General features: G+C 43.2%; 1 protein-coding gene across 1 annotated transcript in view; it reads left to right on the top strand.

Annotated features, from left to right (window-relative positions):
• The first annotated feature begins 940 nt into the window (after nt 1-940).
• Nucleotides 941-14383, top strand: part of KISS1R (KISS1 receptor) — a 14534-nt gene continuing 1091 nt past the window's right edge. Inside the window, exons 1-4 of the mRNA XM_015809927.1 lie at nt 941-1184; nt 1685-1809; nt 7181-7316; nt 11699-11937. Of these exons, the coding sequence (XP_015665413.1) occupies nt 941-1184; nt 1685-1809; nt 7181-7316; nt 11699-11937 (744 nt within the window). The remainder of the gene's footprint in view (nt 1185-1684; nt 1810-7180; nt 7317-11698; nt 11938-14383) is intronic.

Below are 14383 nucleotides of genomic sequence, written 5' to 3' on the forward strand. Positions count from 1 at the left end.
CTAGCTTGCTGCCTCCAGAACTCATCTTTAAAGCTTGCTTAGAAGCAAAGTCGATCTTCTTAAGACATTGACAAAGAGGATGGCACTCCAGCCAGGTTGTGCCATTGCATAAAGACACGGAAGGAATCCATCAGCTTTCTACTTAGACAAGAATCTCCAATTGTTCCATTTTGATTTGATCATCTCTGTTTCATGCCTGGTGCAACTAGGAGGATATCTGGGATCAGACAAGCTTTTGACAAAATCGATCCATTTTGCCAATCATCCAGGAGCTTAGAGGAGATGTGCATCCAGATGGAAATCCAGAATCTCAGAATCCCTCGATGTAGATGAGCACAAATGTGTTTTTTTTATTTCCTTGCTTTGGACCTTCTGCAGATATTTAGGATCTTCGGAGCACGCACTTTGGGAGAGCATGACCTAGCAGCCTGCAATTCTGAAAAACTGAGCTGCTGCAACTCTTTTTGAGTTGTTTCAGTACTCTGCAAGTTGTGAAGTTTCTGGAAAAGGATCAGTGTGGATTTTGGATTCTATAAGTTGACCACAGAAGAATGATGATAGTTACTAAGTAGGACATAAGTCTCCTAAGATATTCCTGAGCAGTATAATCTACCTTAGGCTTTCCCCCCAAACATTCAAGAAGGGGAAACTTCAGTCTAAAAAGAGGCAATTTGGTTCTGGTGTCTGGATCTACCCAACAATTGGGGCATTTTGCTCTGAAAAAGTTGGAGAGGCAAGAGGATCAGTCAGTCCGTTTTGTTGCTAACTCTGCTCTTGCAAATGTGCTTGTACGGCAACTTCTGCGCCCGCTGGAACTGTCCAAGGTGCTGAAATTATCTGCCATTGAGCAGACCACCACCCTTTTTGCAAGCTGATGAACCATTCTGGGAACAAATAAAGCTGAGAAGTCCATGGTTCAGCTGGGAAAATAAAGAGGAATATGGTAGAGGGAGCATCCATCTCCGACTTCAACAAGTCCCACTTCTTTCTGAACAATTCAGCCTGCGCTGCAGAGTTGTGCGCTAATGGCTCGGAGCCACCCACTCCCCCATATTTGGTGGATGCCTGGCTGGTCCCACTCTTTTTTGCCATTCTGATGTTAGTTGGGCTACTGGGCAACTCTCTGGTAATCTACGTCATCATCAGACACAAGCCAATGAGGACAGTGACCAACTACTACATTGGTAAGACAATTTGGAGGCATTCTGATGGGGAAGGGTTGTAATGGAGGTGATGCTTTTAAACGGGGGCCAAGAACTAAATGAGATAAAGAGATTCAATGTAATATGAAGTTGTATGGTGATTACCAGCTATAAAAGATATAAAAGAGTACAGAGAAGTGAGGAACTGAATTGAGAATTTCAGGATAATAAAAACAGCCTGGGGTTTTGCTTTCTACTTTGTGAAAAAAAAAACCCTACTGAAAAAGAGCAATAGAAAAAAGCAGATTTTCTTAAAGTGATGATTGGGGTGAGGGTGCTAGCTTTTCCGACTTTAATATTCCCTTACGGAAATTGACACATTCCTAAGATATCCACCTCCTGCAGGTTTTTATTAGTTTCTTATTGTATTTTGATCTTCTTTTGAATGCATGCTTGGTTCTAAGCCAGCTTGATAAAGGGAGAGACAAAGGCAAATTTCATCACTGTTTAAAGAACAGCAGCCTCTGCTCTTGCTTCAACAGCCAACCTGGCTACCACCGACATCATTTTCCTGGTTTGTTGTGTTCCCTTCACTGCAATGCTGTATCCGCTTCCAGGCTGGATCTTTGGAGAATTCCTATGTAAATTTGTCAACTACATCCAACAGGTGAGCAATGTCTGAATTTGGAAACTTCTCTGTTCAATCTTTTTTTTCTACAGGGATTTTTAGCTAATTTCAAGTGCCGTACCTGAATTCTGGTGTCTCTTACCATCTCAGCTCAGAAATGTAAAACTCTGGCTCATTTTGAAATCGGATCTTCAAAACAGCATCCATGATGAAGATTCTTGTGAAGGATAATGGTGTTATATTTCTGGCTCTGTGCATAGATATGGGAAATAGTAATAATAATAGTAAAGTTGGAAGGGACCTTAAAGGTCATCTAGTCCAACCCCCTGCTCAGGCAGGAAACCCTATACCATTTCGGACAAATGGCTGTCCAGTCTCTTCTTAAAATCTTCCAGTGTTGGAGCATTCACCACTTCTGGAGGCAGGTTGTTCCACTGGTTAATTGTTCTAACTGTCAGGAAGTTTCTCCTTAATTCTAGGTTGCTTCTCTCCTTGATTAGTTTCCACCCGTTGCTTCTTGTCCTGCCTTCAGGTGCTTTGGAGAATAGCTTGACTCCCTCTTCTTTGTGGAAGCCCCTGAGATACTGGAACACTGCTATCATGTCCCCCCTAAGTCCTTCTCTTCATTAAACTAGACATACCCAATTCCAGCAGCCGTTCCTTATATGCTTTAGCCTCCAGTCCCCTAATCATCTTTGTTGCTCTTCTCTGTACTCTTTCTAAAGTCTCAACATCTTTTTTATATCATGGTGACCAAAACTGGATGCAGTATTAATAATAATAATAGTAAAGTTGGAAGGGACCTTAAAGGTCATCTAGTCCAACCCCCTGCTCAGGCAGGAAACCTGAATAAACGTAGCCTGTAAGTATATACAGGTAGTCCTCGACATACGACCACAATTGAGCCCAAAATTTCTGTTGCTAAGCGAGACCGTTGTTAAGCGGATATTGTCCCATTTTACGATCTTTCTTGCCATAGTTGTTAAGGGAATCACTGCAGTTGTTAAGTTAGTAACACGGTTGTTAAGTGAATCTGGCTTCCTCATTGACTTTGCTTGTCAGAAGATTGCAAAAGGGGATCACATGATCCCCGGGACACTGCAACCATCATAAATATGAACCGCTTCTCAAACATCCGAATGTAAATCACGTGATTATGGGGATCCTGCAACAGTCCTGTGTGGAAAATGGTCATAAGTCACTTTTTTCAGTGCCGGTGTAACTTTGGGGAATCACATGATCGCTATATGCGATCTTCCTGACAAGCAAAGTCAACGAGGGAAAGCAGAACCACTTAACAATCATTTGATTTGTTTAACAACCATGGCAAAAAAGGTCAAAAAAATCGGGCGCAGTCATGTGATGACTTGCTTAACAACCACATTGCTTAGCAATGGAAGTTCCGGTCCAAATTGTGGATGTCAGTTGAGGACTACCTGTATGTTAGTGAATGAATGCTGTGCATGCAAAAGACAAGTAAAAGATGAATGGAGGTGTATAAGTAAGGAAATTAATGTATGCAGATAAGAAAAACCAAATGGTAAATAGCTAGACCAGGGGTAGGCAACCTTGGCTCTTTTATGACTCGCGGACTTCAACCCCCAGAATTCCTGAGCCAGCCATGCTGAGGGGAAAGGGAAAGTTTCCAAGCTGAGCCATGCTGGCTCAGGAATTCTGGGCGTTGAAGTCCACGAGTCATAAAAGAGCTAAGGTTGCCTACCCCTGAGCTAGACCTTGACTTATGTCCACAATTGAGCCCATTTCCATTGCCGAGCAAGGCAGTTGTTAAGTGAGGTTTGCCCCAGTTTTTGACCTTTTTTGTCACCGTTATTAAATCAATCATCCCAATTGTTTGGTGAATCATGCAGTCATTAAGTGAATCTGGCTTCCCCTATTGACTTTGGTTATTGGAAGCCAGCTGGGAATGGTGATCCCATAACCTCAGGACAGTCCAAACTGTCATAAATACATGCCAATTGCTAAGCCTGAATATTGATGACGTAATCATGGGGATGCCGCCACTATTAAGGATGAAAATGGTCACAAGTTACTTTTTTCAGGGCTGTTGTAAATTTGGTCATAAAATAAACAGTTATAAGTCAAGGACTACGTGTATTATATGAATGTGTATTTGTGAGTGAATTTGTATGCAAATTGGTCAAGTGATTGACAATAAATTACGCACACAAATATCTGTTTAAATTAATGGGGCTGTGTGTATGTGAGTATGGATTTACAATACAATACAATTTGTTTCTACGTGTATGAATGAAATCTTCCTTTGCATTAGTAACTAAGTAGTATGTGCATGGCTGGATGGAGTCACTGAAGCAGTTGGCATGAACTTAAATGGACTCCAGAAGATGGTAGAGGACAGGAAGACCTGGAGGAACATTGTCCATGGGGTCACGATGGATTGGACACGACTTTGCAATTAACAACAACAACAACAATGTGCATAAGTATCTCTGCATTTTTGTGAATAGGTGTAAATGGAGTTTGCTTTTTCTGCTGCACTATCTAAAAGCATTTTAGATGTTCTGCCCACAAAGATTCTATGGAAAGCCCAGGGAGTAATAACCCTGTGTGAAAGAATATTCCAATATCTCAGGGGCTGCCACAAAGAAGAGGGAGTCCAGCTATTCTCCAGAGCGCCTGAAGGCAGGACAAGAAGCAATGGATGGAAACTAATCAAGGAGAGAAGCAACCTGGAACTAAGGAGAATCTTCCTGACAGTTAGAACAATTAACCAGTGGAACAACCTGCCTCCAGAAGTGGTGAATGCTCCAACACTGGAAGTTTTTAAGAAGAGATTGGACAGCCATTTGTCCGAAATGGTATAGGGTTTCCTGCCTGAGCAGGGGGTTGGACTAGATGACCTCCAAGGTCCCTTCCAACTATTATTATTATTATTATTATTATTATTATTATTATTATTATTATTATTATTATTATTAGAATAACCTGTTCACAAGCATGCTTTTCTTTCTCCTTCAGGTTTGGTTGCTGTTCTAGCTTCTATCTAGAAAGAGAGCTTATATTTCAACTTTACACTCAAAAAATAATTAATTCACACTTGTTATAACACGGATCTAATGTGAAACACCTCTCTCTAGTACCCTGAGGAGGCTGTACCAATCAGAGCAGAGGGATAAAAAGATCAATAGTTTCTAGTGTAGCAGAAAGCAATCTCTTCAGTAATGATCAAGGTGAAAACAGTTACTCGACAGAGTGGGAGTGAGCAGCCTCCACTGTCAGTTGTCAAATTTGCTGTAGTTCTGCATTAGGCATAACCGAGTGCTCTAATGATGCCCAATACAAAAAAATGGAATAAAAATGTTGCTGATGGTTATGACTGAAGACACATCGATATGCCTTTTTCTGAACAAGTGATGCATGTTTAAAAGGGTGAGACTGTGGAGTCATAATCCTCCACCTTGACTCTTTTGTGCCCCCTTTCCCAGGACGCCTTTGAAAGGGATATAACAGAATTATCCCTTCATGCTGTATTTCTTGCAGGCTTGGTGGGGTTCAGGAAAAGAGGCTTTTCTGCTGTGGCCCATACCCTCTGGAATATTCTGAGGATCCAGATTGTTGAAGGCAAAATGCAAATAATGCTGACATTGTAAACCAGCCAGAGAGTGCTGGAAAGCACTCTAGGGCAGTATATTAGTTTAAATCTATTGTTATTGTTATTGCTGTTGCTATTCTCCTGCTGGATATAAGATCATCTCCTACAGTCTTGATTTCCTGGAGGAGCTTTGAAACCTGGCTCTGCTGGCTGGCTCGGTGCCCCGACAGGGGCACAATGTGTTGGGGGTGGCTGATGGGGTTGAGAGAACATCCCCAATAAAGGAGAATACTTGTAGCTCAGAGTTGAAATGACGGGTCCTTAGTGCTCTCTGGGCTTGGCTGTTTTCTTGTTTCATTACCCAAATGTCCAGCACTGATGATGTTACCCAGTTTGGGTCAATGAAATGTCTGCAAGAAAACAACCAAGCTCAGAGAGCCCCAAGGACCACTCAGAAGATTCCCACCCTCATGTCACCTATCTTCTTGGTTTTCAGTTTCCTATTTAATTTTCTTAATTTTAATCATTTTGCACAGGTAGTCCTCGACTTACGATTGTCACTTAGTGACTATTGAAAATTCCAACAAATTTCAACAAAATTTCAACAAAAATCACTTACAGTTTGATTCTGAAGTTACGACAGTCACACATAGGCACACCACAGTCACGTGATTGCCTTTTGGGTGCTTGGCAACTGGCTCATCTTTATGGCAGCATCCTGCAGTGACATGACTCCAATTGTTGGTGTTTTTTGATGGCTTCCAATCTTTACTTCCAGTTTCTGGCCAAACCCAGGTATAGCTGGCTAAAACCAGCTATTACTTAAGGATCATTCCATTCACTTAATGGCCTTTGTGTTTGCTTAACAACTGCTGCTAAAAGTATCATAAAATCACGTCTGATCACCTGGTGATCCACTTAACGACTACAATATCTTACAAATATAATTCTGGGTTCTCTTACCATCATAAGTCGAGCACTCCCTGTCTTATCTTTTTTTACCTTGATATCGTTCTGTAATCCACCTGTACTCACTGCAACAGTGAGATGGGTGGAATATACATTTAATAAACAAACAATCATGATAGCTTTCTGTGGACTATCATGGAAAGGGCATGGACTCGATGCAGCAGTGTTCCAATATCTCAGGGATTGCCACAAAGTTGGAGGGGGTCAACCTATTATCCAAAGCACATGAAGGCAGGACAAGAAGCAATGGATGGAAACTAATCAAGGAGAGAACTAACCTAGAACTAAGGAGGAATTTCCTGACAGTCAGAACAATTAATCAGTGGAACAACTTGCCTCCAGAAATTTTGAGTGCTCCAACACTCCAAGTTTTTAAGAAGAGATTGGACAACCATTTGTCTGAAATGGTGTATAGAGTTTCCTACCAGAGCAGGGGGTTGGACTAGATGACCTCCAAAGTCCCTTTCAACTCTGTTATTCTGTTCTTTCAGACCACGCTGAGATTCATTTAGGATAGAGGTGGGGATTTATTTTCCCACAGGGCCACATGGAAAACTGGGACTGTGGTGGAGAGCTGAACTACTGGGGCTGCTGCCACAGTCATCACCACTGTTGCTGCCAGTGTAGCTGTCGCCGTGGGCTGCACAGAACCAGCCCATAGAATGCCCAATATAAAAAGCAAAGAAGACGGATTTGGACCCTGAGATACATGGGAAATTTGAACTATCTTTGTGTACAGTGAATGCCTACAAGTAACCTCCAGCTCTTCCCATAATTATACCTGTTTTAGGTTGATAGGAAAGTCAGCAAAGTAAAGTCAGCAAAATAATGGAAAGTGTTGCAAAGAAATTCCTTGGTTTGGCTCCACAGGTCTCGGTGCAGGCGACCTGCGTCACCCTGACGGCCATGGGCGTGGACCGGTGGTATGTGACTGTCTTTCCACTTCGATCCTTGCGACGGCGCACGCCACGAGTTGCTGCAACCGTCAGCATCAGCATTTGGGTTGGTGAGTAGAGGCAGTCTCCAGGCTGAGTTAGAATTGTTCACAAACATGATCCAATTATTGAATGTCTTATATCTGGGCAAAAACATCTGCTAAAAAAAGAAAAAAAACTAGAGAAAAGCCTAATAAATACCTTCAGGTTTGCCTTGAGTCATACTTATTGCCAATGATAGGTCTGCTACCATTCAGATAATACATAAAGTCCTCCCAATTGAAAACTGGTAGAATTATGTTTCTTGCCTCTAAGGTTTTGTTATACAGTTTGCAAATCAAGCTAGTATTTGCAACCATGTGATTGAAGCCCTGCCTTCTTTGTGGATGTGTATGTGAAAAAGGGGTGGGGCTTTGACTGAGTAGTTGTGGCCACCATCTTGACTTTCTTGTCCGGCTCCCTGCAGACAACCCTAATTCTAACTTTACATGCAACCCCTTCTAACATGGCAATTGAAGAAGTCTTGTTAATCCACTTCTCATTTGTTGGATTATCTAAGGTTTTCCAGTGTTGAGCAATTATTGTTTTAGCTGCTAAGTTTAAGCAAGCAATAAATACCTTATTTTAAACCTAAGGATCAATGGCATAAATCAACACAATAACCCTAATTCTGGGAAGCATTTGACTCTGCAACCTTTTCTGCAGGATGCTGATTTGGTTAGGTGTCTCTGTATCTTATCAATTTGCAATTCAGTGCCCTATTATAAGTCAGTGTTTCTCAACCTTGGCAAGAGCAGGGGTGGCGCAGTGGTTAGAATGCAGTATTGCAGGTTAACTCTACATTCCTACTGCCAGGAGTTCGATCCTGACTGGCTCAAGGTTGACTCAGCCTTCCATCCTTCCGAGGTCGGTAAAATGAGGACCCAGATTGTTGGGTCTGCTTAGAGAAGGCTGTAAAGCACTATGAAGTGGAATATAAGTCAAAATGCTATTGCTATTAAGACCCCATGCTGGCTGGGGTGAGTTGAAATCCATGCATCTTAAACTAGCCAAGATTGAGAAGCACTGCAATAGATCCGTTAGGCTGCTCAACAGATACAAGTCTCCTTTGAGCCAAACGTAGTTTCCATGTCTTCACGGGCATATTTCTGCAGTTTCCTTGGTGACAGAACCGAAATGGTTTGTTATCAGCTTCCAAAAGCTGATAGGGGACTGGAGGCTAAAGCATATAAGGAACGGCTGCTGGAATTTGGTATGTCTAGTTTAATGAAGAGAAGGATGAGGGGGGGCATGATAGCAGTCTTCCAATATCTCAGGGGCTGCCACAAAGAAGAGGGAGTCAAGCTATTTTCCAAAGCACCTGAAGGCAGGATAAGAAGCAACGGATGGAAACTAATCAAGGAGAGAAGCAAGCTAGAACTAAGGAGAAACTTCCTGACAGTTAGAACAATTAACCAGTGGAACAACCTGCCTCCAGAAGCGGTGAATGCTCCAACACTGGAAATTTTTAAGAAGAGACTGGACAGCCATTTGTCCGAAATGGTATAGGGTTACCTGCCTGAGCAGGGGGTTGGACTAGATGACTTCCAAGGTCCCTTCCAACGTTGTTGTTGTTGTTGTTGTTATTATTATTACTACTATTATTAAAATGCTTTTCAACTGCTCAGGAAATCCTAGGTCTGTAGGATACTCTGGGCAGTTGAAAAGCATTTTGTAAGCTGTGAGGTCCTGAATGGCAGGGGCTAAATCAGGAAATCAGCATTGTGCCATTACAACACAACCAGTAACAGTGACATTATAACAGAGTTGGAAGGACCATGGAGGTCTCCTGTTCTTTTTGTAGGTCTGTTGTGATGTCACACACATATCCAGGGCCAGTTTTAGTTAGGGCCTAGTAAGCACTGGCTAGGGTGCCAAACCTTAGGGGGGCATCAATGCTACTCAGCCTTCCATCTTTCTGAGGTCGGTAAAATGAGGACCCAGATTCTTGGGGGCAATGTGCTGATGCTATAAAGAGTGCTATAAAGCACTATGGAGTGGTATATAAGTCTACATGCTATTGCTATTGCTATTTGAAATATAAATTAAATGTAAAATTTTGTATCAGCAGGAGGTGGCACCATCAATCACTATAACCTTGGGTTGTTGTTGTTAGTTGCGAAGTCGTGTCCAACCCATCGTGACCCCATGGACAACATTCCTCCAGGCCTTCCTGTCCTCTACCATCTTCTGGAGTCCATTTAAGCTTATGCCTACTGTTTCAGTGACTCCATCCAGCCACCTCATTCTCTGTCGTCCCCTTCTTCTATTGCCCTCAATCTTTCCCAGCATTGGGCTCTTCTCCAGTGAGTCCTTCCTTCTCATTAGGTGGCCAAAGTACTTGAGTTTCAACTTCAGGATCTGGCCTTCTAAAGAGCAGTCAGGGTTGATCTTCTCTAGGACTGACCGGTTTGATCGCCTTGCAATCCAGGGGACTCGCAGGAGTCTTCTCCAGCACCATAGTTCAAAGGTCTCAATTCTTTTGCGCTCAGCCTTTCTTATGGTTCAACTTTCACAGCCATACATTGCAGCAAACCCTTACCAATCTTAATACAATTGTAGTAGATAACCCATGGATGGCAATAGGGGTTGGGCCGGAGTTGGACTCAACAAAAGATGCCTTGGAGCACACAGGAGTGCCAACTTGGCATCTCTGTGTAATGTCTTATGGCAGCTTATCTTTTTCCCCAGGAATTTATAAGCAATAGCAACTTAGAAATTGAATTCCAAGCTGTTGCACAGCAGATGTCAGAATCCAATTATATTTCATTTCTAGTTATCGACTATGGAAAACTCCATTTCTGCCCTCTCTGGATTCTGTCATACTACGAAGGGGAAGGGGGATGAGCAAAGGGATTTTATGGCTCTCACTTCCTTCATTAAAACTTCAAAGGGACTGAATGTGGATCTCACCAAGAGGACTGACCATAACAATATGGCCATCACCTTTCATCTATTACTCTCTGAAGTCTCCCTTCTGCCGGCCGTGAGGAAAAGGGGGTGGAAATGTAACGCCTGGGATTGTCGCTGGAAGGACGGTGGGGTGGGGGCTGCTTGGGAACACTTAAAACCTTGAATGGTAGGGGTTGGCCCCTCAGTTCCTGTCTAGAACGCCTGCAACCATCTTCTCTTAATAAAGATGCCCGTTGGAAGAAATATTCCAAGAGTTCTGTCTTCTTAAGATGTAAAGTGGGGTGGTCCTTACATATCTGATAGCATCACCATAAAGGAATGTCAGCGGCATTCCTGAAACCGTGTGATTCCAGATGCATTCACTGCCCAAAATTCCTTTTGTGGAGTCTTTAGTGCTCTCCGAGCTGGGTTGTTTGCTTGCAGATGTGTTATTACCAGACTAGGTGACATCTGCAGTGCAAACAACCAAGCTCAGAGGTCATCCAGGACTCCAAAATGTAACATGAGCTACAGATCTTCTATTAGCATTCCTTTTGTTAGATAGATGGTTATACAAATTTCTGAATGAATGAAATGGGTTAATTTTTCTTGGTACAGGCAATCCTCAACTTACAACTGTAATGGAGCCTGCCCATTAGGGTCGTTAAGTCGTGATGGTCATAACTGACCTGATTTTTCAACCTTTTTTTTACAGTGGTTGTTAAGCAAGTAACATGGTCATTAAGTGAACTGATTGTTCATTATGGGTCAGTTTTGCCAAAACCCATGCTGTTTTTGGCAACAACAGCAACAAAAAAAGGTAAAACATAATCATTTGATCACAGGATGCTGCAAATGGCCATAACTGAGCATCTGAAGTATTTTGATGTGACCATGGAGGGGCAGCCATCAGAACGTCAGTACCGAGTTGTAAGTACCCCTGGGAAGGTCCATCGTAACTTTGAATGGTCACTAAGCGAGCAGTCGTAAGTTCGCAACTACCTATACTGCGCCTTTATTTTGCACCCCCACTGCTAGAGACCTTGGAAGGAGGTGTACAGGTAGTCCTCGACTTATGACCACAACTGAGCCCAAAACTCCTGGTGCTAACCAAGACAGTTGTTAAGTGAATTTTGCCCCATTTTACAAGCTTTCTTGCCGCAATTGTTAAGTTAGCAACACGGTTGTTAACTGAAACTGGCTTCCCCATTGACTTTACTTGTCAGAAGGTTGCAAAAAAGGGGGATCACATGAACCCGGGACGCTGCAATCGTCATATGAACCAACTGACAAGCACCCGAATTTTGGTCATGTGACCACAGAGATGCTACAATGGTTATAAGTGTGAAAAAATGGTCATAAGTCACTTCTTTTCAATGCCGTTGCAATTCTGAACGGTCCCTAGAGGAATGGTTGCTAAGTTGAGGTCTGCCTCTAGCAACAAATGGACAAATAAAGGCCTCCACAACAGGAGGTGTGGTAGAGTTGCCAGCCTTAATTTCCTGGGCCTTTTTCTTCACAGGTTCCTTCCTTGTCTCCATCCCGGTGCTGATTTACAACCAGCTGGTAGAAGGCTATTGGTTCGGTCCGCAGACATTCTGCAGCGAGTCCTTCCCCTCCGTCTACCACGAAAGAGCCTTTATCCTGTACAACTTTTTAGCGGTTTATCTCCTCCCTTTATTGACCATCCTCATCTGCTATAGTGCCATGCTTTACCAGATGGGACACCCCACTGTGGCGCCAGCTGATAACCATGCCCAGGTATGTTGTATCCGGGATAAACTGGATGTGAGATGAAAGATTTTATTTAAAAAAAAAAATCAAAGCAACTCTGGGCAGAGATGGAAGAGAAAGTGGCTAATAATAAGGTTAGCGAGATACAAAGGCAACACTGGTGCGGTACAGGTAGTCCTCAACTTACAACGGATCACTTAGTGACTGTTCAGAGTTCCGACAGACCTCCGAAAGGTACTTACAACCAGTTCCAAAGTTCCAGTGGCTGCCTCCCTTCCCCCAGGTTTACATGACAGCACGTTGGGGGCTTGGCAGTCGGCCTACATTTACGGACATTTGGCATTTATTTCCTTGTTTCGGCAAAAACAGCCCATAGCAAACAGGGGATTCACTTTATGCCTCTCACAATTTATGACCCTAATGGGCAGGCTCCATTAAGGTCATAAGTCAAGGGCTACCTGCACACTCCAAAGTTTTAACTCCAGAGAGACCAAACCAAGGTGAGTCCTCCCCGTTTCAATTTTGGGCAGCTGCCAAAGAGTGAAAAGGTCTATGATTCGGATTCACTAGGTCAACCACCCAGTTCTTGTGAACAGGTGTACTATTGGGTCATGTATTTCAGAAAGTCAGACAAGTTTTGTAAGAGTCGACTCAAGAATAGGGGAAGCGTGTAAAATCAGGTCCGAATAACAAAATGGCCTGTCAAACCTTTAGGCACAACTGTAACGAGTCTCACAAACAACAGACACGGTTGCTTTCAAACAAAAAAACTTTGTACTGTACTACAAATGTGTAGCTCTTTGCTGTAATTCAGCTAGTACTCATTAAGTCTGAGCTGGATGTCTGTGGAAGTTCTCAGTCATCCGTCCAAAGATATTTTTTCAAGAAGCCACTGGACTTTCTGTTTTTCCTTGAAGATGTTTCCCTTCTCATCCAAGGAGCTTCTTCAGTTCTGACTGAATGATGGGGGAATAGAAGGATTTATATTCCTTGCAGTCATCTGGTCATTAGCACTCTGCTAGCACTCTCAGCACTCTGAGCTGGCTGCAAGGCCATTTTCACGCTTCCTCTATTCTTGAGTTGACTCTTACAAAACATTTCTGACTTTCTGAAATACATGACCCAACAGTACACCTGTTTACAAGGATTGGGTGGTTGACCTAGTGAGTCCGAATCATAGACCTTTTCACTCTTTGGCAGCTGCCCCAAATTGAAAATGATTCTTTTTCCAAGCAAAATTCTCATTAAATTCTCTTTAGAAAGATTTACGGAGATGAAAAGGACAGGGTTACTAGATTCCCAATAGCCAAACTATTTTCCACTCAGAACAGTACGGTCTCATATATATTATGGTGAAGATTTTCCAATTTTCTTTCTAACGTCCTTCCTATGAATTGTTGAAGAGGCATGTCTCTTCGCTGATAACAGTGAAACATGCAGCTGGCTGTTTACATAAACAGTCTCCTAAATTCTTATCAGTTGGGACTTTTACAGTCCTGAGCAGAGCAGGCTGGTTCTGATCCATATTTCATGCTAGACCACCACTGATTTCGCAAAAGAAAACATGGCAGAATCATAATCTTCTTCCAACGTTGGAAGAAGCATGGCTAAAAGTAGTAATTTATGGCTGTAAGAGTTGGACCATAAGGAAGGTTGAGTACCTAAGAACTGATGCTTTCGAACTGTGGTGCTGGAGAAGACTCTTCAGAATCCCTTGGATTGCAAGGAGATCAAACCAGTCCATCCTGAAGGAAATCAACCCTGACTGTTCTTTGGAAGGACAGATACTGAAGCTGAAACTCAAATACTTCAGCCACCAAATGAGAAGGCAGGACTCATTGGAAAAGACCCGGATTGGAGGCAAAAAGAGAAGGAGACAGCAGAGGTTGAGATGGTTAGATAATGTCATTGATATGGTGGACATGTCAGATCAGCCATCACACCATTTCAGCTCTACTTCTCTTTGATGGCAGTCTGCCATAAACTGTGAGGAGGAGGAGGAAGGAAGGATACTGGGAGGGGAGAAGTGCTAACCTGAGACAACAGTTGAATGATTCAAGGACACAGGCATGGGAAAGCATGCGAACACCCACCGAAGAGGTGCCAACTGCAGAACTGTTACCAAAACAACTAATTTGAACTTCATTGGACAATAGCAAGATAATTCACTCATGCTCTCGTCACCTCCCGCCTGGACTATTGTAACGCTCTCTACATGGGGCTCCCTTTGAGGAGCACCCGGAGGCTTCAACTGGTCCAGAATGCGGCCGCGCAGGCGGTGTTGGGAGGGACTCGTCGCTCCCATGTAACACCGCTGTTGCGCGAGCTGCACTGGTTGCCAGTGGCCTTCCGGGTACGCTTTAAGGTGTTAGTTACCACCTTTAAAGCGCTCCATGGCACAGGACCTGGTTATCTCCGAGACCGCCTTCTGCCACAGATTCCCTCCCATAGACCGGTACGCTCCCACAGAGTG

The sequence above is a fragment of the Protobothrops mucrosquamatus genome, unplaced genomic scaffold, assembly GCF_001527695.2.
Source record: "Protobothrops mucrosquamatus isolate PMUCROS unplaced genomic scaffold, P.Mucros_1.0 scaffold6, whole genome shotgun sequence".
NCBI lineage: Eukaryota > Metazoa > Chordata > Lepidosauria > Squamata > Viperidae > Protobothrops > Protobothrops mucrosquamatus.